The sequence below is a fragment of the Aethina tumida genome, chromosome 4 (assembly GCF_024364675.1).
Source record: "Aethina tumida isolate Nest 87 chromosome 4, icAetTumi1.1, whole genome shotgun sequence".
Classification (NCBI taxonomy): Eukaryota; Metazoa; Arthropoda; class Insecta; order Coleoptera; family Nitidulidae; genus Aethina; species Aethina tumida.
In genome coordinates this window covers 8,637,868-8,661,162 of record NC_065438.1, presented here as the reverse complement: position 1 = coordinate 8,661,162, position 23,295 = coordinate 8,637,868, and the positions used below count along the sequence as shown (strand labels likewise).

The 23,295-nt window shown below is 34.5% G+C and overlaps 8 protein-coding genes across 9 annotated transcripts; 4 read left to right on the top strand and 4 right to left on the bottom strand.

Annotated features, from left to right (window-relative positions):
- The first annotated feature begins 120 nt into the window (after positions 1 to 120).
- Positions 121 to 6,764, top strand: LOC109596115 (phosphatidylinositol 4-kinase type 2-alpha). Its single transcript, XM_020011572.2, has 7 exons — positions 121 to 697; positions 3,493 to 3,611; positions 5,320 to 5,520; positions 5,574 to 5,705; positions 5,760 to 6,002; positions 6,054 to 6,269; positions 6,329 to 6,764. Exons 1-7 carry the CDS (start codon positions 484 to 486, stop codon positions 6,581 to 6,583), a joined length of 1,380 nt encoding a protein of 459 aa, XP_019867131.2. The 5' UTR covers positions 121 to 483; the 3' UTR covers positions 6,584 to 6,764.
- A 920-nt stretch (positions 6,765 to 7,684) lies between these two features.
- On the bottom strand, positions 7,685 to 11,006 carry LOC109596067 (adenylate kinase 7). The gene is made up of 11 exons (XM_049966703.1): positions 10,791 to 11,006; positions 10,456 to 10,741; positions 10,277 to 10,404; positions 10,115 to 10,225; positions 9,889 to 10,058; positions 9,669 to 9,840; positions 9,346 to 9,615; positions 9,001 to 9,288; positions 8,774 to 8,953; positions 8,435 to 8,722; positions 7,685 to 8,382 (listed from the first exon to the last, which is right to left on the bottom strand). Exons 1-11 carry the CDS (start codon positions 10,962 to 10,964, stop codon positions 8,029 to 8,031), a joined length of 2,421 nt encoding a protein of 806 aa, XP_049822660.1. The 5' UTR covers positions 10,965 to 11,006; the 3' UTR covers positions 7,685 to 8,028.
- Positions 11,007 to 11,037: 31 nt separating this feature from the next.
- LOC109596116 (kynurenine formamidase-like) lies at positions 11,038 to 11,963 on the bottom strand. The gene is made up of 3 exons (XM_020011573.2): positions 11,767 to 11,963; positions 11,595 to 11,716; positions 11,038 to 11,537 (listed from the first exon to the last, which is right to left on the bottom strand). The coding sequence occupies exons 1-3, from the start codon at positions 11,928 to 11,930 to the stop codon at positions 11,077 to 11,079; spliced, it is 747 nt and encodes a 248-aa protein (XP_019867132.2). The 5' UTR covers positions 11,931 to 11,963; the 3' UTR covers positions 11,038 to 11,076.
- A 674-nt stretch (positions 11,964 to 12,637) lies between these two features.
- LOC109608070 (pre-mRNA-splicing factor SPF27) lies at positions 12,638 to 13,639 on the bottom strand. Its single transcript, XM_020024510.2, has one exon. The coding sequence runs from the start codon at positions 13,383 to 13,385 to the stop codon at positions 12,723 to 12,725; it is 663 nt and encodes a 220-aa protein (XP_019880069.2). The 5' UTR covers positions 13,386 to 13,639; the 3' UTR covers positions 12,638 to 12,722.
- A 40-nt stretch (positions 13,640 to 13,679) lies between these two features.
- On the top strand, positions 13,680 to 15,929 carry LOC109596114 (dolichyl-diphosphooligosaccharide--protein glycosyltransferase subunit 2). Its single transcript, XM_020011571.2, has 4 exons — positions 13,680 to 13,782; positions 13,841 to 14,166; positions 14,220 to 14,468; positions 14,553 to 15,929. The coding sequence occupies exons 1-4, from the start codon at positions 13,761 to 13,763 to the stop codon at positions 15,792 to 15,794; spliced, it is 1,839 nt and encodes a 612-aa protein (XP_019867130.2). The 5' UTR covers positions 13,680 to 13,760; the 3' UTR covers positions 15,795 to 15,929.
- A 296-nt stretch (positions 15,930 to 16,225) lies between these two features.
- LOC109596068 (endocuticle structural glycoprotein SgAbd-2-like) lies at positions 16,226 to 17,085 on the bottom strand. The gene is made up of 3 exons (XM_020011521.2): positions 16,931 to 17,085; positions 16,504 to 16,822; positions 16,226 to 16,452 (listed from the first exon to the last, which is right to left on the bottom strand). The coding sequence occupies exons 1-3, from the start codon at positions 16,937 to 16,939 to the stop codon at positions 16,313 to 16,315; spliced, it is 468 nt and encodes a 155-aa protein (XP_019867080.2). The 5' UTR covers positions 16,940 to 17,085; the 3' UTR covers positions 16,226 to 16,312.
- A 1,759-nt stretch (positions 17,086 to 18,844) lies between these two features.
- On the top strand, positions 18,845 to 20,500 carry LOC109608068 (uncharacterized). Of its 2 annotated transcripts, none has more exons than XM_049966705.1 (2): positions 18,845 to 19,597; positions 19,868 to 20,500. In XM_049966705.1, exons 1-2 carry the CDS (start codon positions 18,887 to 18,889, stop codon positions 20,351 to 20,353), a joined length of 1,197 nt encoding a protein of 398 aa, XP_049822662.1. In that variant the 5' UTR covers positions 18,845 to 18,886; the 3' UTR covers positions 20,354 to 20,500. The 2 variants fall into 2 exon arrangements, with proteins under 2 accessions (XP_049822662.1, XP_049822661.1); XM_049966704.1 differs by having other exon boundaries at positions 18,845 to 19,372; positions 19,553 to 20,496.
- Positions 20,501 to 21,606: 1,106 nt separating this feature from the next.
- LOC109596070 (MAPK-interacting and spindle-stabilizing protein-like) lies at positions 21,607 to 22,620 on the top strand. The gene has a single exon (XM_020011523.2). The coding sequence runs from the start codon at positions 21,607 to 21,609 to the stop codon at positions 22,618 to 22,620; it is 1,014 nt and encodes a 337-aa protein (XP_019867082.2).
- The last annotated feature ends 675 nt before the right edge of the window (positions 22,621 to 23,295 follow it).

Sequence of the window (23,295 nt, the reverse complement as noted above, 5' to 3'; positions counted from 1 at the left end):
TACTAACAATTGCCAACCAAACAGACAGAAAGCCCCTGGTTCTTTAATAAATAAACACCTTGAAAATGTATGAGTTGTTCGGTAAACGCGTTTTGATTCTGTTCGCTTTTTCAGTTAAACATTTCTGAAATAATTAAATTTTATTAATATACTCCAATAATCGATATACATTAGTTAGTTTTACTAAATCGTCGCAGTTCGTAAGTAAATTAAATGACCTCGAGCTGTCATCTGTCACCGATACTTATTAAAATGATGTGATGACAATTCATTGTCTGTGCGAAACAGTACAATATTTATTGTGATGTTAATAAAAACAACGTAATAGTTGTTAAAATCCATAAAAGCCCAGTAAAAATTCTAGTCAATTAACATGAGATTTTAGAAGTACACATACATTAGCTAGTAACAGTCACGAATAGGTTAGAACAACAAATTTATAAATGCTAAAAGATTGGCGAGGAAGCGTGCTTGAGTCGGGTGATGAGTGCCAGTGAAACAGTACCAATTTTAGTCAACACTAGTGTTACGGAAAACGAAGTGCACAGTGCCTTGTCGGTAGCCTCTTGCAGCGACGGCGAAGATGTACCATTAGTTCCTGAAGTCGCATTCGAGTCAGCGTTGGATTCACCGGGCATCAACAGAGAGTCACAGCCGCTTTTGGGAGGGCTTGATGTCTCTTACAATCAATTCCCAGGTAAATTGTCATTAACACTGTCATGTCATGAATTATTTATGTGTCATTTGGGTTATTAAATTATTTCACTGATAAGTCAGTTGTCAAAAGAAAATTTGTTGTTGCCGCTGTTATACATTGTACAAGCTTAATTATTTATGTGTCATGTGCATAATTTGTGTGTCCTCACAAATTTAACTTTATTGTTATTAATTTTGTATATTATAATGAAATTGTAACAACGCATTATTCACCAAGTAATTACTGCGATTAAAATATGACCATTAATCATTTTATTTCAGTTCTGGTTTCGTTTAGTAATTTGAAACTTTGTGAAACAGTAGTGCAAATTCTTTTAATTACTCATTGTTTTAAACATAGGTCATCTATTGTAAAGGTAATAATTATATAGATATAAAAATAAATAAGGTAAGCTTTTTAGTTTTACACAATTTTTCTATAGAAAATCAAAACTCAAAATATATATTAATTTTGTTAAAAAATTTTTCAATAGTTTATTAATGATTTAACAAAAATTTTACTCTTCTTTCGTAACAAATTAAAGGGCACACTCTTTGAAAGTTTATACCTTCAAAAATAACAATAAAATTTCAAATGAATATCTCAAATAGTTTTTGAGATACAGCCTTCTATAGAATAGTCCTTCAACAGTTCGAAAGTTTCGTTTACGGGCTTATCTTTAATGTCTTTTTCTCGAAACTACATTTAATATACGGTCTCATTTAAATTTTTTTTCTGCTTATTTTGGGTATGTTTCTTGTTGTACAGATCCTCCAGTTTTTCGATTGCTTAAAAGATATAATTTTGGAAGGACAAAAATCATGAAATTTTCTTCCAAATTTGACACAGTTTTTTAAAGCTCTGCCATATTGTTAAATTTAAATTTTTTCATTTGGAAATTTTGATGTATACTCATTATTTATACACAAATGTATTTTCCAAATTTTAAAACATTTGATGCAGTAGTTTTCTTTAAAAGAATTCCCAAAGACTACCTTTTTTAGGCCATATCATTAAAATGAAACTTTAAAGTAATAAAAATAATAATTATGATTTGAATATTTTTTGTTTATTTTACCATTATTATAAGTACAATAATTATCAAGAAGATTATCTGAATCAAAAATATTGACAATTTAATTTTTTTCATATTTTAAGGTCACAAGATTAATTTTTAAGATAGTCATTGATTTTATGTTTACTGCATGCGGAAATATTTGGTCTTTGGCTTTCGGATCGAATTTAGCACTTTCTGAAGGACGGATCAATTTCTGCATGTAACATTAGAAATCGACGTCCTCGTTTACAATTTCCTTTGAATTTACAATGTGTTTTTTGCTTACGTAGTTTTGGCTCATTTGAAACACATTTACGTGTGATGGCCCAAAAAAATAATAATATTAAACTAGAAGATATTGTCTATACCTTTACCAACGATAATGAAAAAAAAAAAAAAATTAAATTTAACAAAATCGCAGAGATTTGAACAACAGTATCGAATATTAATGATTTTTGGCCTCCCAAAATTACATTTTTTAAGCTATTAAAAAACTGGGGGTTTATTGTACAGAAAATCTTATACAAAATAAGCAGAAAATAATGAACCATTGTCTTTGAGCAACAAATAGAGTTTCAGACAATCTGTCTTGATAATTATTATGCTTATAACAAAGGGAAAGTTACAAAAAATATTCAAATCATAATAATATTTAGATTTTCACTTTAAGGAACACAGAAATTTGGAGAATACATTTGTATATGTATAACGAATATACAGTGCTGTAGTTACTATGGCCTTCACCGTGGCTGAATTCAAAAAATTTATATACATTTTTAAACTCCGCATTATCTTTACCTTTATCCACGACTGTAAAAGAAAAATAAATTAACAATATGACAGAGCTTTGAAACACTGTCTAATTGATGATTTTTGGCCTCCCATAATTACATCTTTTAAGCAATCTAAAAACTGGAGGGTTATTGTACAGAGAAACATACAAAATAAGGAGAAAGTATTTAAGCGATTATTTGTCTTCCAGTTACAACTGGAACAAATTTGAAAAATATAGGTTTGAGAAAAATGTGTTTAAAAATAAAATTATTGATTTCTTTGTTATGAATAGTTAAATATCACATTTATAGCTAATCTGCTATTCTAGGTCGTTATAATTCACCTTCCTCTTCTTGACCCTCTACCGAGGCATCTCGATGGCTTGATTCTCGTTTATTCTGATACTTAAAAGGCACATCACAGTCACTAAACTTCTATTTATCTCAAATGAATTTTCAATCACTGACCCAGAATTGATATATACGAAACCGCATTCTTGAACCTAAAGCCTCGCGAACTTGCCTGATTAAAATTCACATTTTTGACAAAAATAATGCAATATCTATGACTTAGATCAATTAAAATATTTTCATCATTACAGCCCAAACATTATTATTGGTAAACCCCTTAGTAAACATAACTGTTGAGCGACTCCTTTGAAAGACTGTAACTCAAAAACTATTTGAGTTGTTCATTTGAAATTGTAGTGTGTTATTTATGAAGGTATAGACTATCGAAGTACGTAAAACAATTTTTTTCAATTTTTCAAAATTTTACAATGAATGTGCCCCTTAATGGATATTGTCATTAAATACGTCAGTGTCAGTTAACAGAACAAATAATTGGTGAATGCACTTCGTGGTGTTGGCCAGCATAGCAGAAATCTCCGTCCGACACGGATGTAGTTCACCATTTACCGGGCTCAGTTTAACGAATCGTTTGAATTGCTTAATTCCTTTTGCAGACGATCCCGCCTTCAGCGATCTCGTGTGGCAGTCGGAGGTCGCGATCGACAATGGCATATTCCCCGAAAGGATATCGCAGGGCTCGAGCGGCTCCTATTTCGTCAAGAACCCGTCGGGGGTGAGTATTGCAGCAGACATGAGGCAGAAGGGATGGGGCAGGTTCCACGCTCGCACACCTGCAGACGGTTGCGACAATTCACGTCGCAATTCGCGGTTTCGAGCGCACATCGACCCGAATTTCGATGGGGTGGTGCCTGACGAGAGGTTCGAGTCGGTGCCTTTGGAGAAATTCGAACAGTTCTCATTAATTATTATATATCTTGTCACATCGTATCAATACAATTAAGTAAATTACAAGAAATAACATAATTGAAGATAAATAAATCAAAAACCAAGTGTGAGAGATTTATAACATTATTTATAATTATGATTACTAAATAGAGATGCGTTTTGTTACTGTTGCCCTTTTATCATATAATATAATAAAAAGTTTTATTTTTAGTTGTGTCCTTCTTTAACAGAATAAATATTTTGTTATTTTGTTGGTTTTTATTAATGAATTAATATAATACTTTTTTTTAATATTCTTCTTAATATATCTTTTAATATACTACTTATACTTCAAAACCGAATTACAGTTGTGGTCAGAGAAATATACAATACTATCTTAGTATTAATTAGGAAACGTACACCTCTGGTTTAAATGCAATCAAAATAATTTATATTTTATTTAGAATAGTTTCTTTTCTTATTGTATTTTGACTTGAGTATTGTTTCATTTATTAATGAGCATTATAAACCAATTTTCGGAAGCATCATACGTTTTTAGATATATCAACAATATTTAGACCTTGATATTTCATGTTAATTATTAATTTCCTCTTCCTTGGAGAGCAGCATTCTTCTTACTGAATGTGAATTTATTTAATAAAATAATATAAATCCTCCTAAATTCTAACTATTAATAGTATTGTTAAATAGATACACAAAAACGTAAATACATTTACATTTCTTTGGCCAACCAAATACGTTTATAAGATGAGCAATAAAAAAAGCAAAAAAAGTAGTAGAATATTTAAATATATTTTTTAATTGTGCTATTTCTCTGATCTTTGCAATGTATAGCAAATATCTTTTCATTCTAAAAACTTATCCATTTTAACACTTCTTTTTACAGGTTGGACTGTTAAAAATACGGTTGTAGTATTTATAATATATTCGCATTTTAATCTTCCCCAATATTTATCATGCTGTGATAAGCACACGCGAAACTATGCCTTGTCTCTTGCCGAGATATTTTTAGAATCCATTGTCTATAGTTTTAAACAAATATATATTATGCATACTAAGTGCACTATCGTGCGATAGCTTATTGAAAACGGGTCATTTAATGGAAATTTTAACGTTTAACAGTAATTTGGCTTGTTGGCATTTTATTTGTTTACTATAATTGACTTGGATAAAACTAAAATTCACACATTCTGTTGGCGAGTGATCAAAATTATAAATAATAGTAATTTCTCGTGCGTAATTTGTGAATTGGTTAAATTGATATCATTCGAATTGGTGCATTAAAAGTTAATAATTTGCTGTGTGTGTGTTGAGTAATGGTCAATTATCTTATCTCTCTACATTTTAACAAACACTACAATTTGTTATTCATGTGTCTATTTTAAGGACACATGATTAAGCCGGATATAGTCATGAGAGATTTTCGATATTTCCAAGTGAACCCCAGTTTCCACTTATGAGATTAATATTAATATAAATATTTTAATGAATAGAATTATTGTTGCAGTATGGTAATTGTTAAGTTGTATGTTTAGAAAATCATCGCTGTGTTTAAACCAAAGGACGAGGAGCCGTACGGCAGACTGAACCCGAAATGGACGAAGTGGATGCACAAATTGTGCTGCCCTTGTTGTTTCGGACGCGCTTGCCTCATACCAAATCAGGGCTACTTATCGGAGGCCGCCGCGTACGTCGTCGACGCTAAGCTCAATCTGAACATCGTACCCAAAACAAGAGTAAATCAGACAATTGATAATTACAGCCCGGCATTAAATTATGTTCGTTTCAGGTCGTAAAACTAGTTTCGGAAACGTTCAATTATTTAAGGATAGATAGGCAAAAAGCTAGGGTTAAAAGGGCGATTATGGAACAATTTCCTAACGTCGGTTTGAGATTTAATAGGATGAGTCTTCCACCGAAGGTGCTACATCAAAAGTACATTAATTAGATCGACAACTAATTGCTATGTTTTTAGAGTGGTTCATTCCAATTATTCGTCGACGGTTACAAAGACGCCGATTATTGGTTGCGCAGGTTCGAAATAGAGCCGTTGCCTCCGCAGGTCATGCAACAGTTTCAACTACAATTCGAACGACTCGTCGTTTTGGACTACATAATCCGAAATACGGACCGGGGCAACGATAACTGGCTGATCAAATACGATCCACCGACGATAGCCAACGGGAACGCCGTTAATATCAATAACACCGCGACGCACGTAAGTAATTTTAATACTTCTAGTGTAAATCAATTTAAATAAATGGTTCAGGTGGAGCTAACCGACACCACTGAGTGGAGTATGGTCCAGTTGCCGGAGATCAGCATCGCGGCCATTGATAACGGTCTGGCGTTCCCGTACAAACACCCCGACAGTTGGCGGGCATATCCATACCACTGGGCCTGGTTGCCTCAGGCCAAAGTTCCTTTCAGTAAGGAGACCAGGGATCTGGTCTTGCCATTATTGAGTGATCTGCACTTTGTACAGGTTTGCATTACAGTTATTATTTTATACCTATTAATTTGCTTAATTAATTGTTGTTTCAGGACCTATGTGATGATTTATATTTACTTTTTAAGCAAGATAAAGGTTTTGATAGGAACCTATTCGAAAGACAACTTTCAGTGATGCGGGGCCAAATATTAAATTTGACGCAAGCTCTAAAGGACGGAAAATCACCAGTGCAACTTGTCCAGATGCCTGCGGTCGTTGTCGAAAAGTCTCAAGGGGCTCATACATCAAGATTTTTCAATTTCACCCAACGCTTCCAAGACAAAAGCCCCTTCTTTTCATGGTGTTAACATTTTATCTGTATATATAAGGATAACCAGATCTATTATATTTATGTAATTTTTTCTTATTTACTAGGTTTCTTTTATTGTCAAATCTTTTTTTTAATTATTTTATGTATCATATAAATATTAAATCTACTAAAGAGAGAATTATATTAACTAAAAATTTATTAAAAAGATTTTATTATAATCTAGTTTCTTATTCTATATTCCTAAAACTTACGTTGTTATTAGTATAAATAAAACAACTAATTACAGCTACACTTATAGAAACAATTTATTTAAACAGCTCTGCTACATACATATATAATACAATAATTTTAATAATCTTTATGTACTTTAGCAACTCTGGGGTCGTCGTGCCTGATTACAGTGTATTGCATCTTGTGTTTTCTGTTGTCCCCATCCTTTGCATAATATTCTTTGATCCCGTATCCAATCATAACAAGACCAATTACTCCCATGAATGAACTTCCAACCACTTCGGGGATTTCGTTCCAGGCTTTCTTGAACAAACCTCCCAGTCCTCTAGTTTGTGCAGCAGCCATTATAATATTTAGTCTAATAATTTATTACTGGAATTTTTAATAATTTTGATATAACCTAAAAGTGGGCTGTCAGTGATTATACAACTCAGCCAGGGCTGCCAACTGTCATAATGTATCTAGCTCAAGTATGAGATTATTAAAAGCCGGATATATATGCACTAACAATAATATTTTTAATGAACATACAAAAAGGACCAAATATGTTATTAACCAACAATGTCCTTTTTTGTTCATCATATTATTCACAATTTAATATAAGTATTTACTTTCAATTTTTGTAGGAATTGTTGATTTTTAGAAACTAAATTTGCATTTCTTTAAATGCTTTTTAATTGTTATTCTGTTTATTAATAATTACCATTAAACTCATATTTAGTATAAATTTATGTAAAAGGCGTGAATTCTTTAGTTATGCTACGAGAAGTGGCGTGCTAAAGGAAGTCTAGACAGTGACGTGGAACAGAGTTCCCAAACTCAAATGGTCTTCGGAATCTGACAGCGGCGTTCGTGAGGTTTGAGTCTGATGAGGCACATTATACATATTCAACAAAAAAACAAAAACAATATCTTATTTTTATTTACTCATAATTAACAATTCAAATGATCAGTGTTTTTGTCATGTAAATTTATTTAATGAAAAAGAGAAATAAGTGGAAGTGTTCCCTTAAAAGGTAAGGTTTATTTTCACTTGAGGTGCACGATAGTTAGAGACCCACTTTTTCGCGGTTTTTGGTTTGAGGCTTCTGGCTACAACAATGTATATTTTTATTCTTAATGACATAGTTTAAGGAATTAAGATTAAATTATTAAAAAAATATTTATTAATAAATATTAGTTAATAATTATGATTATTTAGGCTAAATTAATGATTATTACTATAAATGAAATTAAATTTAATCATAATAATCACTCTGATATGGCGTTTCCGGGAATATTGGTTTCAAGTGTCTCCTCAACTTCCTCATACTCTTCCAACAACTGTTCCCCATCCAGTGTGTAAGACGGATCGAACATTTTACCTTCAGGATTCTCCTTGAACAAGAACTCCGCGAGAAATGTTAGAGGGTCCGGCGGCTTAACTTTGGCAGTTTCCGCCAAACCTTTTATAAGTACCGGAAAGACGAATTTGACGAGATAGTTTCTAAGCGGTTCTGCTTTCGCAATCAGCATTTTTTCCTCCTCCTGCTGGTACTTCTGGAGCAGATCTGCCCAATGTTCCATTTTGTTTTGGAATTCCGATTGACATTGGTGTTCCTCAATCTGCAAACGAACACGTCTGATTGTCATTACGATAAGTTTAATATGTCTATACCTTTCTTTGAAGTGTTTTCTTTTCTGCCTCAGCTCTTTCAAACTGAACTTTCAACTTGTTTAGTTCTAATTCTTCTTCAATGGTTAGTAAAAAAGTTGCTGGTGCACCTAGAGTTTCTTCAACTTGCTTTATGATGCAATCATCAGTCCAAGCAGGATCTTCAACGTTTATTATAATCGGATAAATTTCAACTTCATCAAAGTAATTTAAGACAGTATCATCCTCAGCGTTATCAGCTCGAAATAATGCTAATCGACGCAACATTTCCGATTCAACATAATGTGTACCCTGTTTACAAACATTGTTTATTACTATAAATATTAATTCAGTTATTCTCACCAGTATTTCGCTTTCTGGAATTCTCATAACTCTCTCTTGCAAAAACTGATCGCTTGCTTGAAGACTGATGACATAGTTTGGCAGAATTTTCGATGTCATTTCGCCACCTACACCTTCATCTTCCTCCCCAGCTGCTTCCTCACCTTGCGGTTCTGCGGAAAGCGCAAACAACTCCTTGGCCTAAACAAGATACTTCAAACAATATAAATTTTAAGTTTATTATAAACCTGAATATAATTTTTCGGATAACCGTCCAAAACATATCCGATATATTGACAGACGTTGTTCATCAGATACTTCTTCAGTAAACGTATTACCATATCGTCCGGGAGTCTTTTATTGGGGCTTTCTAATGCGTCCGAGATTTCTCGCAATTGCGCCCGCCATTCGTCTATGTTACCAGCCTCGTTTTCCTCTTCCTCAATTTCCTCCTCTTCTCCTTCGGGCGCCACTTTTTCGTCACCCTTTTCTCCCACTTCTTTCGCTCTTTCTAAAGCTAAATCAATGTTTTGCCTCTGCAATATCAATTATTTACTTCCTACATTTTATATATATATAAAAAAAACTCATACAAGAGTTTCTATGATATTTTCGATCATACTCCCAATGTTAATGTAATGTAAGCCATATTTCTCTTCGATTTTTTTCGCCCACGTGGTTTTTCCAACAGCAGGTGGCCCGTGGAGGATTACCTTTTTGGCCACTAGGTTTTGTTTTTCCACAAACTCTGTAGCGTACAATTTCATGTTCTGTATCTGATTACCAAAGTCTACTTGCAAAGTGTCGTAGGCTACTTCTGGTTCCATCTTTAAATTGACCGTACATCTATCCAATAGTGATTGCTGAAGAATTATTTACTTGTAAAACGTGTTAATTAACTTAACAAGTCTATTACGTTCAAGTCTTTGTACAAGAAAACTTCAGCATCTGATACAAATTTTATGTGACCACTTCCCATAGTTTTTGAAAGGGTCGAGATAAACTTATACAGCGTGGTGCTGTTCGGCTCGACTGCTAAAATAAACTGAGGCTGTCCAGGATTGATTTCGATCAGTTTGTGTATAACTCTGAAACGGAGGCATTAATATTTACACTTTATTTAATTTAATGATCACCTGGATAAATCCATAATGTGAATTACAGGAAGAACATTGTCGCCAGGCATAAAACATGGCAAATATGGCTCGTTTTTCCATGCTAGTTTAAAGAGTGGCATCAAGTCTTGTTCCTCTTCTCCATAAATTATACCAGAACATACCACGTAGGTTTTTAACAAATCTGGATACTAAATTAAACAAAGTTAATTAAACATCAACAACACATTTCACGGAATTCTTCTACCTTTCTTCCTATCAGCATTACTTCATTTTCGCATGCCAAATGGCGTTCGTAATTGGGATGAGGTTTTCTCTTCCTAAAGTGTCCATCGTTAAAAACAAAATTGGGATTTTTCTAAAAATTAATTTTGTAACAACATATAAATTTGTTATTAAGTTAAAATACGGGATTTAAAGGTTTGGTTTTGCCCCACGTCATGACTGTGGATATTAAAACAAATATCCTTTCAGTGGTATAACTAGCGAAGGTTTTTGGACCAATTTCTTTAATTTTGGATAATTCTTCTTCAATCACTGGAACGAAAATTAAATGATAACAATCAAAAAGGAGTTTTTATGTTTTACTTGTAAGAGTATCTAAGGCTTTTTGAATTTGTCCTTCATTCTGAGTAATATCAAATATTATCACACCGCATTTCATCAGCTCATTTTTAACTTTTTCTGGTTCGCTTTCCGATATCAGGAACAAAATATCTTCGGTGGGTGTGCGAAACGTATATTCGACGGTGCCGATAATTTCGTATTTGAATTGAGGTTGATTGGGATCAACTTCGGCGATAGCTTCTTCACCTCCACCTTCATCCATTCCGGGCAAAAGCTTTGCCGCTCCATAAATTTGATCAGTGATGAACTGGATAAGTATTAATGACAGAATATGGTCAAAAGTAATGTGGGCTTACCGCGGCAAAGTACTTGGCATTAAATGTGTCAAGGTAGCTGTAAAATATTCTGTGTTTGACAAAGTCGGCTTCATTTACATCTTGGGGGATGCATTTGGGTAGTTTTTTATCACCAGCAATAGCGTTATTATCACTTAAACCGGTGAGATTCAAATTTTCTATGTTCACGGCCATGTTTACTGATGACAACTGCACTTATTTGACCATCAAAATTGACACAATAATTTTTTTCAACAATAAAAAACAATTTAATAATACAGAATATATTTATTAATACACTAGGAGTTCAATTAACTTCCGCAACAAGTCTTAGCGGAGCACCAGTTCCCTCCTCGATCTTCATAGGCAATACGAACAGTTTAAAACCCTTTTCTGGCAATTTTTCAACAATTTTCGCGTTTTCGATGTTGAACAGTTGTGCGTTGGCGAAAATTTGATGCGCCTTGAAGTCGGTACTGTTTCCCGGATCAACACTGGCAGTATCGACACCAACACCGTAAAACTTCTTGCGATTCACAATCCATTGGGCCGCTGATTCAGAGATTCCGGGGAAATTTAATTTGTCTTCAATAAGTCCGAGGTATTTCTCTCGGTTTGTCCAATGTTTGGAGTGGCCGAATTTTATCAAGAGAATTGTGTCACTCTCAAACGGACCATTTTTGCGTTCCCAGTCCTCCAAATGTATGGGGAGGAGTTCGAAGTTGTTCAATGTATCTGGTACTAATTGACTTACGTCGACCAGAGCACCTAAATATATTATTATTTAATTATTATACGTTCGTTGATGGTTTTGTTTAGTAATACCTTTGGAAATTAGTCTGGTGAATGGTAGTTCACCAACTTTCCAGCCATCCTTGTTGAAATGATACGGGGCATCAAAATGTGTTCCTCCATGTTCTCCCGCCTCAAATTCATTTGCCGAATACCTTAAACAAATTGTTTGACGTTTGTCTTTAAGTATGAGATTATTTTTTACCAAAATTTCTTATTATATCCTGCTAATTTTTTTGTGAAGTTGAATGTTTTTGCATTAGGCCAATAAATTGTATTATTGTCAAATCCCCATGATAAATCGTAATACAAGGCGTTGTTAACACAGAAAACGCCAGAAATCACAAGGAAGAATGAAACGATCTGCATTATTTCACTTTCAAACACAAACTGGAAGGTCAAGTGAATTATCTAATTTTTTTGATAAATTGAACCGGTCTGATTAAACAGTATAATCATTTCAATTAAACAATATAAGAAAGAATAACATTTCTTTAGTTTTTATTAGTTTTCGTAATTGTATGAAGAGAAGAAGCTTTATCAAAATTTTTAATTAGATTTTAATTTAATTATTTATATTGCTTCCTGAAATGTAGTACAAACGCGCTCTTTTTTTATGTGCAACTAATATTTAAAAAATACAAAAAGTACTCTAATTAAAATCCTTTATCAAATTATTTGTAATTCACATTTACATATAAAAAATTAGATACAAGTCTTAAAAAAATATTAATTTATTTCAATTTCCTGTTCCTTAAAAATTGTGCCTCCGAATTGTATATTGATATATGACATATTGATGAATTTAATATATATTTTTAACAATAAAAAACAATTTAATAATACAGGAAATGTATATTACAATATTAACACATTTAACATCTGCAATAAGTCTCAGTAGAGGACCACTTCCCTCAATCTTTATAGACAACATAGTTTAAAAAGCTTTTCTGACAATTTATCAACAATTTTCATTTCCGATATTGAAAAATAAATATTCATGCGCTTAGAACTCGGTGTTGTTTTAAAGAACAATACAATTCGTATTTAAGAAATGAATTAATATAAAAAAATACTCAAATTAATATTCTTTATTAAATTATTTGTAATCACACTCACATAATATACATATAAAAAAATTAAATATAAGTCAAAAAAATATTAATTTATTTCAATTTCCTGTTGCTTGTAACTTAATATTTGAGGGTTCTGTTTGACTTGAGCGATATATTCTTCGGCCATACAACAAGCCTGTTCAATTTCGTAATTCTGTGACACTAAAGCAACCCATTTAGCTTCCAACGCCTTCAGTTGATCGCCGCCCTTTGTCTGCAAAGACTTCCTCTGCCAATTAACCTCTTGTAAACTTTGTCGCACATCTGCTAGTTTTTTTGAGGCAATTTTCTCCATATCAGTTAACGTTTGTAAATACCTCTGCCAAGCTGGACAACAATATTCAAGCATCAGTTGCAAATTTAAAATCCTAACGGCTTGATGTTCAAGTTGTGCCTCGGAATTGTTAACGCATTCAGTCCAAGCACTTACTTCGTTTAACTTGCCGCTGGGCGGAGGCGGCAGCTCGTACCTTTTCATGGATAATGTTTCCATGGGTTGTCTGTTTTGTAAGCGTTCAAATTCGTTGTGCATAATGGGGGTTTCAAAGGATGATATGTTAAGAGGCGGCAGGTGTTCTAAATAATTTTTTGTCGGTCTGTAACGCCGGCACTCCTCTTCTACCATCGCCAAGGCGGCTTCTCTTACCCCTGGTTCGTCATATCCTTGGTCAATATACGGGAGAGCGTCCACTACGACTTCACCAGCCATTTTTTGGTTGTTTTGCTTATGTTGTTTTATAGTTTTGTTACTCTATGATTATGCACCTAACCTAATTATCGAATACAGGTTATGTTTATAAAAACACAGATATATCTCCTAATTGTATGCACTTATTTATAACGTGGTTGAGTAGCTGAACTATAAATTAGATATAGAGGCGTTAAAATAATCAACATTTCTGAAATTATTTATATAATTTATTATTATACGCAAAACAAATTTAAAATTCCATCGTGACATGGGTTGCCTAACTTTCGGCTGACAACAATTTTTCGACACGTCAACAAATCGACACATGCGCATTGACCTTAATCAGTACGTGTCGTTTTGTAATGTGCCGGTGATTTGTTTTTGACAAAAATAATGTCCAAATTAACCGTTTTCGGTAAAAAAACTAACTAATAATACAAAATCTAATAAAATAACTCCAATTTAATTTGTAGCGGTCCTAATAATCTGCGTAATAACATCAAAATACACGGAAGCCAGTGTTGGAGGTTACATTACCGAAAATGACACCAAGAAATTTGCGGAATCCCTTAAAAAGGGGTTATTAAAAGATGGTGACGATCTTCTGACCCCCTATTATGCCGCGAAGGGACTTAAATTACTGAATGTACAAATTGATCCGGCCTCTGCAAAGGACACATGCTCTTTTATCCAGAAAACTTTGAAACCAGATAGTACTGCTGAGGCCACCTTTGCAGCACTGCAAACTTGGTCTCTATTAAAGTGTTCTGGAAATTTACTTAACGATGCTGTACTAAAGGTAAACAAATAGTGACAGTTCATGTTTTTATCACTGAATCTAAACTGTTTCAGCATTTACAAGCTATCTTGCAAAGTGATAAGTCTTCAACACAAGACTTAAGATATGCGGTCGAATCTTTGACTAATGCTGGACAAGCCGTGCCAAATGGTGCCAAAGTGGCACAATACATTCAGGCTAAACTGAAAGAAGATGACAGTTTGCAGAGTTTGGGACATGCACTTCATGCTGCTTCCTTGTTGGGTGCAGCAGGGAAGTTTGCTCAGGACAGAATTGAAGAGGTCATTGTTCAAGCTGATGAGGTAAGTTTTTAACTTATATATTATAAGTTGTAAATTTAATTAGCAGTTAATTGACAATGCTATGTTATCATTTGTTTGTTACAGGTTGATGGAAAACTTTTGCAATGGGAAGGCGGTTTGACGACGACGTCCCTCTTAATTACTGGTCTGTTGCGCCAACCAGGAGGCAGCCCCTTCAATCAGGTGCAGGTGGATAAACTGTCCAACTATCTCTTGTCTAGAAGGACGGTGCCGACTCCCAAAGGTGTACTGGCTCTCCTTGAAGCAGCTGAAGCACTCAGCAACAGCAAAGTCTCACCTGTCAGCATCACTGTAATTGGACCGTCGTATGTGACCGTCGACAAACCGGAGTTACGTGTTCGCGTCGGAGATCTATTCGGCAGACCGTCCAAGAATGCCGTCACCCCCGTTGTCGCCCAATCCGCCACCAGGATCTCTGATGATGTTGTTGTACTTTCCAAACAAGCTTTATCTGTTGGAAATGTGCCAGCCGAATATGTTCTGCCTTTGAAACTTGAACCAGGTCATTACAAAATATCAATCAGTGCTGGCAGCAACTCTCTTTCAATTGAGACAAGAGTTTTGGGTCCAGTTACTATTAAATCATTGGAAGTGGGCCTGAGCGATTCAGATGGAAGTACAATGCCAAAGCTCACCAAGTTAACCCATCCAGCAAAGCTTAGCACTACCTTACAAGCTGATTCTAGCCAACATTTGGTTGTTAAGTTTGCTATTTCTCGCGCCGTTCATCAAGCTTTCATCCGTTTATCTTCTGTCAATAGGGAAATTTTGTTCGTCGCCGAACAAGACAGCAGCAAAGTATACAACGTACAAATTAATCTGGGCAATGAATTGTCTTACTCGGGCAATTACGAAATCGAGTTGCTGCTAGGAGATGCCGTTATAACCAACCCAATCAGATGGGTTTTGGGAGAAGTGTCCGTGACTTTACCCTCATCAAATCCTCCAGTAAAAGCAACAAGGGGTCCAAAACCGGAAATAAAACATCTGTTCCGTCCAGCCGAAAAAAGACCAGCGGAAGTGGTCTCCCTATTTTTCACAGCTCTCACTTTCTCCCCAGTTTTGTTGCTTTTGATCCTCTGGGCCAAAATCGGCATCAACTTCGGTAATTTCTCCATCATTGCCATTCCATTCCATTTGGGATTCGGGGCCATATTGGCTCTGTTCACGCTGTTCTGGTTGAAACTTAACATGTTCACGACGTGCGCGTGGTTGATCCCCATCGGCGGATTCACTCTGTTCTTCGGCCACAAACTGCTGAGCAGTATTGCTAGAAGTAAGAAACCAGAAAAGGCTGATAGATAGGTTTTTTATTATTTTTTTTGTTTTAAATGTGATTCGTTGTCCATACAAACTATCAACATTTATTATGCCACCAAATACACCACTGGATGAATGTTCAGATATACGTGATTTTGTAATAAATTATTATTAAATTAACTTCTTTCATTTATTTACCTCCTAAAATATAGTTTGTTATCAAAAGCAAATTAACGTAAATACATAACTTAATGTCAAGAATATGTATTTTTTTAGTAAATTAATAAAAATTTATTTTTATTTTATTTCTGTTACAAATTGTTTATACAAATGAAATAATTAAATGATTATACAAAAATTTAACTTTATTAAATAGAGAATATTTTGAATATTTTTTGTATATGTAATATTAATTTTTTATCTTTATGTTTATATTTAATTCTATAAAAGGGGCAATAAAATTATAAATAAAAAACGTTATACAAAATGACTGTGTATTTGTACATTTTTCATGAACTGGCCAACAGAAATAGGTCTAAACTACAAAACCAAACAAACCATCCCTAAAACCTGAAAGGCCTTTTGAATTGTTGCGACTGATACTGAGGTTGAAAAGGTTGCTGTTGCGGTCTGGATTGTGGCACCACCTGCAGCGACCTTTGGATAGCTTCAGGCACTGGTGGTGGAGTTGGAATGTGCGATCCTAAAAGACAATCACTTAACATATTATTCTGAAGGCAAAAATTATAAATACCTTCAGCCCTAAAGCCGTTTTCGTCAGCGATCCAATTGACAGTGATGGGAGTACCATCTGGAGCGGTGTAGGAGTAAGATCCTTGGATCACTTCAGCTTCGGCTTCTTTGTTTCCTGCGTTTTTCAGGTAACCTTGAGCCTGAGCTTGTTGTCCGTCGCCTGTTGAGTAACTGTAACTGAACGAACCATCAGGGTTGAGTTCGTTGGATTCCGAAGTGATGGGCACGACTGGCTTTCCTGAATATTGAGGATATTGAGGTTGCTGGTAGTAGTTTTGTGGAACTGCCAGGCATGCAGCCACAATACACGACAGAACTATCTAAAAATTTTAAAAATTTTAATATTGCGTCAATGCAAAAACACTGAATTATTTCCATCAACTAATTGTATTGGATCACATCACGTAATAATTCACTGGTCCACTCACCAACATCATTGTCACGAAAACTCAGAACAATAGATCACTTCTAACATTGGCAGTGGTTGTTTTCTGGGTTTATATAAACGACTCCCACCCCAAATTATATTTGAATCCATCGGCCCATCCCAATGTTGATTATCCCCCGAAAAACTGAGAGAAGCATTCGACTGCGAGGTAGAAGGTCGAATTTGCAGGATATGTGGGTGCCTCGTTAAATGTTGTTATACCTTTGAATAAATTAAATTAGAAAATACTAATAATATTTTAAAGAAACGCATACAAAGTTTTAATGCAGTTTATTGAATTTTATTACTCATTAAATTGAAATAAATTATGAAATATTTTAAGAAAACACTGGACCAGATTCCTCAATACTAGCGCTTCATGGTGTCTGCATTTTAGGGTTATCTGCGATCAACCAAATTGAATGGAGCGACGTCCTGCATATCAGATGTTCGGAAATTCATTATTCTTGGCGATTTTCTTGCCCAATTTTCCTATGCCATTGTTCTTGTTCGAATTCAATCTGTGTAAGATATGAGTTCGGTTCACGTTGCTTGTTTACTTCTTGCACCTCGTTGCCTCACTCGCTTTTAACAAAATTTAAGTACTTTTCGAAATACTTTTAAAACATTTTTACTAATCGATATATAATTTTAAATTAGTGAAATAAGGAGCGAGTGGTTTATGAGAATGCATGGAATGCAAAAACAATAATATGTAGGATAGTTCATTTCTTGTTACCAGTTGAATTTAAATGAAATTAACACCTTGTGTACACAAATATTCCAAATATTATTCTAATGAAATGTTAATTGCATTATAATTACAAACGGCGAAGATTCAATCAGCACAAAGGCGTGAACACAAATCGTTATATCTTTAATTTTGTACTTGCTATTATCTATTACAATAAAATTTTATTTATAATTATGTATCTATAAAGGGTCAAGCAATTGCGGTATACAATTTTCTTAATATTATTGAATTTAATTATCCATTGTGTAACTATTTTAATTGACTAATGAGAAGACAATTTCCTCTCTAACATCTATTACTGGCGTTCTTCCTACGCTCATCCTTAACCAAAAACGTAAATGTGATGGTTAGGCTCATGATGTATGAGACATTTCCTACAGAAAATAATTACACGATTCATTAATTAATTAAAAAATTATTATGACTTTATCAAAACCTATACCTTTCCAATATAATTTTTGAATTTATGCTCGAACAATTGTTAAAATCATTTATTGCTAAAATAATCAATTTGTACATAAAAATTTTTAAATTAGTATATTTTTGTGATTGGTCATGTTTTTTAAAAGTAAATTATCTTCTAATTTACATATATTTTTTGTTGTTATTCACGGGGTTTTAACATAATTTAAAAATAAATTGATCATTTTTGTTGCTACGGAAATTTTGTAATAATAACTATATGGTTTGCAGAATTAATTGTACAATTTACCCATTGTTGAGAGTTAAATAAACAGTTAATAATTTGTGTAATTTAAGATAATCAGATACATTTTAGTGTACCAGAACTATTTTATAATGATGGAAGTTTGCAACTACATTTAAAAAGAATTTTTATTTTTTTAAAAATATGGTCGAACTTCGATAAGTCGCACTATGATTTGCTACAAAAAAATTGAGTTATTAAGACTTCAAGAATTTTAATTGATTTGTTTAGCACTACTAAATAGTTACATTTCTAAGAACTTTTGCGATTGATATCACTGTGTTAAGCTTTCTAATAGGCACTTAATATTTTGGACTATATAAAGAAAGAAAGTCGCAAAAATGTCATCATTCACACTTATTCCCATACAAGTAATACAAACAAAGAGTAAGTAAAATATTTATGACTTTGATATTAATTCATAATAATAAATGTATTTATTTTTTCAGATGAAGTTTTTTATAGTTGTTACAGCACTTGCTCTATGTGGCAGTGCAATGTCGGATTGGCCATATCCTGCAGCAGTACCAATTGTAAAATCTGGCCCATACCCTCCGGCTATTCCAGTTACTGAAAAAGCTCCACTAGCTCCATACCCTCCAGCAGTTCCAGTTACTGAAGAAGCTCCTTTGGCTCCGTACCCTCCAGCTATTCCAGTTACTGAAAAAGCTCCATTGGCTCCATATCCTCCAGCTATTCCAGTTACTGAAAAAGCTCCATTGGCTCCATACCCCCCCGCAGTTCCAGTTACTGAAGATGCTCCTTTGGCGCCATACCCGCCCGCTATTCCAGTTACTGAAAAGGCTCCGTTGGCTCCATACCCTCCAGCAGTTCCAGTAACTGAGGAAGCTCCTTTGGCGCCATACCCCCCAGCAGTTCCAGTTACTGAAAAGGCTCCATTAGCTCCATACCCCCCAGCAGCTCCAGTTACAGAAGAAGCTCCTTTGGCGCCATATCCTCCAGCTATTCCAGTTACTGAAAAGGCTCCGTTGGCTCCATACCCCCCAGCAGTTCCAGTTACTGAAGAAGCTTCTTTGGCGCCATACCCACCAGCAGTTCCAGTTACTGAAAAGGCTCCATTAGCTCCATACCCTCCAGCAATTCCAGTAACTGAAGAAGCTCCTTTGGCTCCATACCCTCCAGCAGTTCCAGTTACTGAAAAGGCTCCATTGGCTCCATACCCTCCAGCAGTTCCAGTTACTGAAGAAGTTCCTTTGGCGCCATACCCTCCAGCTATTCCAGTTACTGAAAAGGCTCCATTGGCTCCATACCCTCCAGCAGTTCCAGTTACTGAAGAAGCTCCTTTGGCGCCATACCCTCCAGCTATTCCAGTTACTGAAAAGGCTCCATTGGCTCCATACCCTCCAGCAGTTCCAGTTACTGAAGAAGCTCCTTTGGCTCCATACCCTCCAGCAATTCCAGTTACTGAAGAAGTTCCTTTGGCGCCATACCCTCCAGCTATTCCAGTTACTGAAAAGGCTCCATTGGCTCCATACCTTTCAGCAGTTCCAGCTACTGAAGAAGCTCCATTGGCTCCATACCCTCCAGCAGTTCCAGTTACTGAAGAAGCTCCATTGGCTCCATACCCTCCAGCTATTCCAGTTACTGAAGAAGCTGCATTGGCTCCGTACCCACCAGCAATTCCAGTTACAGAAAAAGCTCCATTAGCTCCGTATCCCCCCGCTGTTCCAGTTACAGAAAAAGCTCCATTGACCCCGTATCCCCCAGCAGTTCCAGTTACTGAAAAAGCACCATTGGCTCCGTACCCACCAGCAGTTCCTGTTACAGAAAAAGTTCCATTGGCTCCATACCCTCCAGCTGTTCCAATTACAGAAAAAGGTCCACTTGCTCCATATCCCCCTGCAGCTCCAGTTGTAAAGGAAGTTCCATTGGCTCCATATCCTGCTGCAGTTCCAGTTGTTAAGATGGTACCGACAGGACCTTATCCTCCCGCATTATACTAAGATACAGTTATTATGTTAAATGCTTTTGTAAATAGGTTGTAAAAGGAATGATTGTTAAAAGTGTTATTAATTAATAAATATAGAATTAAATTAGAAAATTTTTATGAATATTTTTTTCATTAAAAATTTAAAAAACTTATCCATTAGAATATTATTTATTTTTTCCAAGTTGCACGTGGCTTACATTTATATAAATTAAGATAAGTGTGTTAATTTTCATTTTACTTAATGTTTTATTAGACAAAATTTGGCAAAGATAATAAAGAATATTTTATTATTTATGTATCGTATCTGTTACGAGTATGTCTGACAGTTGCACAACATGAATATGTAAGTGAGACAGAGTAATGATAGACTGTATATTATAGAGTATATATTATAAGATGGTGCAAGATTGGAGAGACCAGTCAGATAAGCCTGACATGGGACTTCAAATATAATATGTAGTTGGCTTGGCAGTTATACATGATATTTTTCTGTGTTGTAATTAATATATTAGTAACTATTCTTAAATTGATTTTTAAAGAATTTATTTTTATTGTAGTTTAGTCAAATTATGTTTATATTAAATCATAATTGTATATTATATCATTTAAAGAAATAAGCATAAAAAAATTGTATTAATTATTAGCAAACATAAATTTAAATATGTAATAATGTAATATTGATAAATGATGTGAGGAAGTTGGAAATTCTTTCATATTATATAATAATTTTTCCACTGGTATTTTTTGTTTTAATTGCAAAACTAATTTGTTGGTATAAAGACAAAGTTAATCAAGGATAGATTAAATAAATTATTAATTCCGCCTCCTGGATTTTTGAAGACTTCTTATTATTATATTCATCATTTAAAGAAATAAGCCTAAAATGAAATTATTATATGTATGTATATAAATTATACAAATATATTAAAAAATTGAATAATCATATTTTTTGAATAAATTTAAAAAATATGTTAAATCAATTTCTTTTCATAATTTTCATAATAATTGTAGAATGTATTTTTAATATGCGGATGTATAGTTATTAAAATTAGATTTTAAAAATTATAAACTAGTTTTGATAACATCTTAAAGACTTTTTAAAGATCAAACAAATTAGATTTTTGGTGATTATTTTATTATTATTTTTGACTATAAAAACAATACAAATGACTTAAATATCATCAGTTCTTCCACAGAGTAGCCACCGTAAGTAAACTATCGAATTGATCGAATTACAATAATTTTCCACCAAAATTCTTTTTCAAGATGTTCACCTTTATGAAAATAGCCACAGCTTTAGCATTTATATGGGGCAGTACGATGGCAGATCGGCCATATCCTCCAGCTCTACGATCAGCCCCGTATCCTGCTGCTGTGGAAATCAAAAAATTTGCTCCAAGTGGTCCTTATCCAGCGCCTGCAGTGAGAAAAGTATCAACTGGGCCTTACCCAGCATCTATGGAAACCGCACGGTCTATTCCAACTGGGCCTTACCCTTCAGCTGAATCTGGAACAATACCAACTGGACCTTATCCAGCACCTGTGTCTAGAAAAGTATCAACGGGACCTTACCCACCAGCTTCTGAAAGTGCCAAATCTATCCCAACTGGGCCATATCCGGCAGCTATAGAACCAGCAAGATCTATTCCAACTGGTCCATATCCCGCAGCTCAATCTAGAACAGTACCTACTGGACCTTACCCAGCGCTTACAGAAAGCGTTAAATCTGTCCCGTTAGGACCATACCCTGCACCTGCATCTAGAAAAGTTCCAACTGGACCTTACCCAGCTGCTGTAGAAACCGCAAGGTCTAGTCCAACTGGTTCATATCCTGCAGCTCAAACTAGATCAGTACCAACTGGACCTTATCCAGCAGCTAGAGCAGTATCTACTGGACCTTACCCAGCAGCTATAGAAACTGCAAGGTCTATTCCAACTGTTCCATATCCTGCAGCTCAAACTAAATCAGTACCAACTGGACCTTATCCAGCAGCTAGAGCAGTATCTACTGGACCTTACCCAGCAGCTATAGAAACCACAAGATCTATTCCAACTGGTCCATATCCTGCAGCTCAAACCAAATCAGTACCAAATGGACCTTATCCAGCAGCTAAAGCAGTATCTACTGGACCTTACCCAGCAGCTATAGAAACCACAAGATCTATTCCAACTGGTCCATATCCTGCAGCTCAAACCAAATCAGTACCAAATGGACCTTATCCAGCAGCTAGAGCAGTACCAACTGGGCCATATCCACCAGCTGCTTTATTCAGTAATTAAATAATTTATTTAAATTGTTTTGTATATACTATTTCGTTTTGAATAAATTGTTGATTTTTATGTATGTGCCAAAATTATATTTAAGGTTTAAGAGTGTTGACGTGGATTTAAAAAAGATAATGAAGTTTTAAAAAATTTAACTCATCATATTGTACTTGTACTTATAGACAACCCACTATACTATACATAGTACAATATAAATATTGGCGGACTTGATTTTTTATTTTAAATATGTGTAATGTAATCAGATATTCATTTTTAAAACTGTTTAACTTCAAGAGTAATACAAGAACTGTTAAAATATGAATAATTAATAAGAAATATTTTATAAGATTCCATAGTAATGAAACTTTGTTTAAATTCACAAAGTAATTAATAATAATTGTACTATTAAGTAATCAGTAAACAAGGGAATAGAAACCTAAATTCCAGACGAAATGAATCACACGGTAAACATGTAATTCACTTGGGGGTTTTCTAATACCGGTACGGTATACAAATGTAAGTAGATCGTCTCTCTGATTGAAGCGAAAATAAGAAAGGTCAAGTCGTTGTGCGGCAAGTGCATAGAAGAATGCAACGTGCACTTCTTCGAATTGTATCACAACTTATGTCTTATGGGCATCCTCTTTTCCTTGCACAACGCGCTCATCGATTCCACACATTTGCATTGTT

Bases quoted from the DNA above. Each gene is read 5' to 3' on its own strand.
- LOC109596115 (XM_020011572.2), top strand. From the start codon at position 484: ATGAGTGCCAGTGAAACAGTACCAATTTTAGTCAACACTAGTGTTACG. The intron at 5,706-5,759 runs GTGCTACATCAA...CTATGTTTTTAG, and splicing joins GGATGAGTCTTCCACCGAAG to AGTGGTTCATTCCAATTATT. The intron at 6,003-6,053 runs GTAAGTAATTTT...TAAATGGTTCAG, and splicing joins TCAATAACACCGCGACGCAC to GTGGAGCTAACCGACACCAC.
- LOC109596070 (XM_020011523.2), top strand. From the start codon at position 21,607: ATGTTCACCTTTATGAAAATAGCCACAGCTTTAGCATTTATATGGGGC.
- LOC109596068 (XM_020011521.2), bottom strand. The intron at 16,453-16,503 runs GTATTTATAATT...ATTGTCTTTTAG, and splicing joins AAACGGCTTTAGGGCTGAAG to GATCGCACATTCCAACTCCA.
- LOC109608070 (XM_020024510.2), bottom strand. From the start codon at position 13,385: ATGGCTGGTGAAGTCGTAGTGGACGCTCTCCCGTATATTGACCAAGGA.
- LOC109608068 (XM_049966704.1), top strand. From the start codon at position 18,887: ATGTCGGATTGGCCATATCCTGCAGCAGTACCAATTGTAAAATCTGGC. The intron at 19,373-19,552 runs GCTCCGTTGGCT...GTTACTGAAAAG, and splicing joins CTATTCCAGTTACTGAAAAG to GCTCCATTGGCTCCATACCC.
- LOC109596114 (XM_020011571.2), top strand. From the start codon at position 13,761: ATGTCCAAATTAACCGTTTTCG. The intron at 14,167-14,219 runs GTAAACAAATAG...AAACTGTTTCAG, and splicing joins TTAACGATGCTGTACTAAAG to CATTTACAAGCTATCTTGCA. The intron at 14,469-14,552 runs GTAAGTTTTTAA...TGTTTGTTACAG, and splicing joins TCATTGTTCAAGCTGATGAG to GTTGATGGAAAACTTTTGCA.
- LOC109596116 (XM_020011573.2), bottom strand. From the start codon at position 11,930: ATGCAGATCGTTTCATTCTTCCTTGTGATTTCTGGCGTTTTCTGTGTT. The intron at 11,717-11,766 runs GTAAAAAATAAT...AATTTGTTTAAG, and splicing joins GGATATAATAAGAAATTTTG to GTATTCGGCAAATGAATTTG. The intron at 11,538-11,594 runs GTATTACTAAAC...TAATATATTTAG, and splicing joins CACCAGACTAATTTCCAAAG to GTGCTCTGGTCGACGTAAGT.
- LOC109596067 (XM_049966703.1), bottom strand. From the start codon at position 10,964: ATGGCCGTGAACATAGAAAATTTGAATCTCACCGGTTTAAGTGATAAT. The intron at 9,841-9,888 runs GTGATCATTAAA...CCTCCGTTTCAG, and splicing joins CACATTATGGATTTATCCAG to AGTTATACACAAACTGATCG. The intron at 8,383-8,434 runs GTATAGACATAT...GTTCGTTTGCAG, and splicing joins AGAAAACACTTCAAAGAAAG to ATTGAGGAACACCAATGTCA.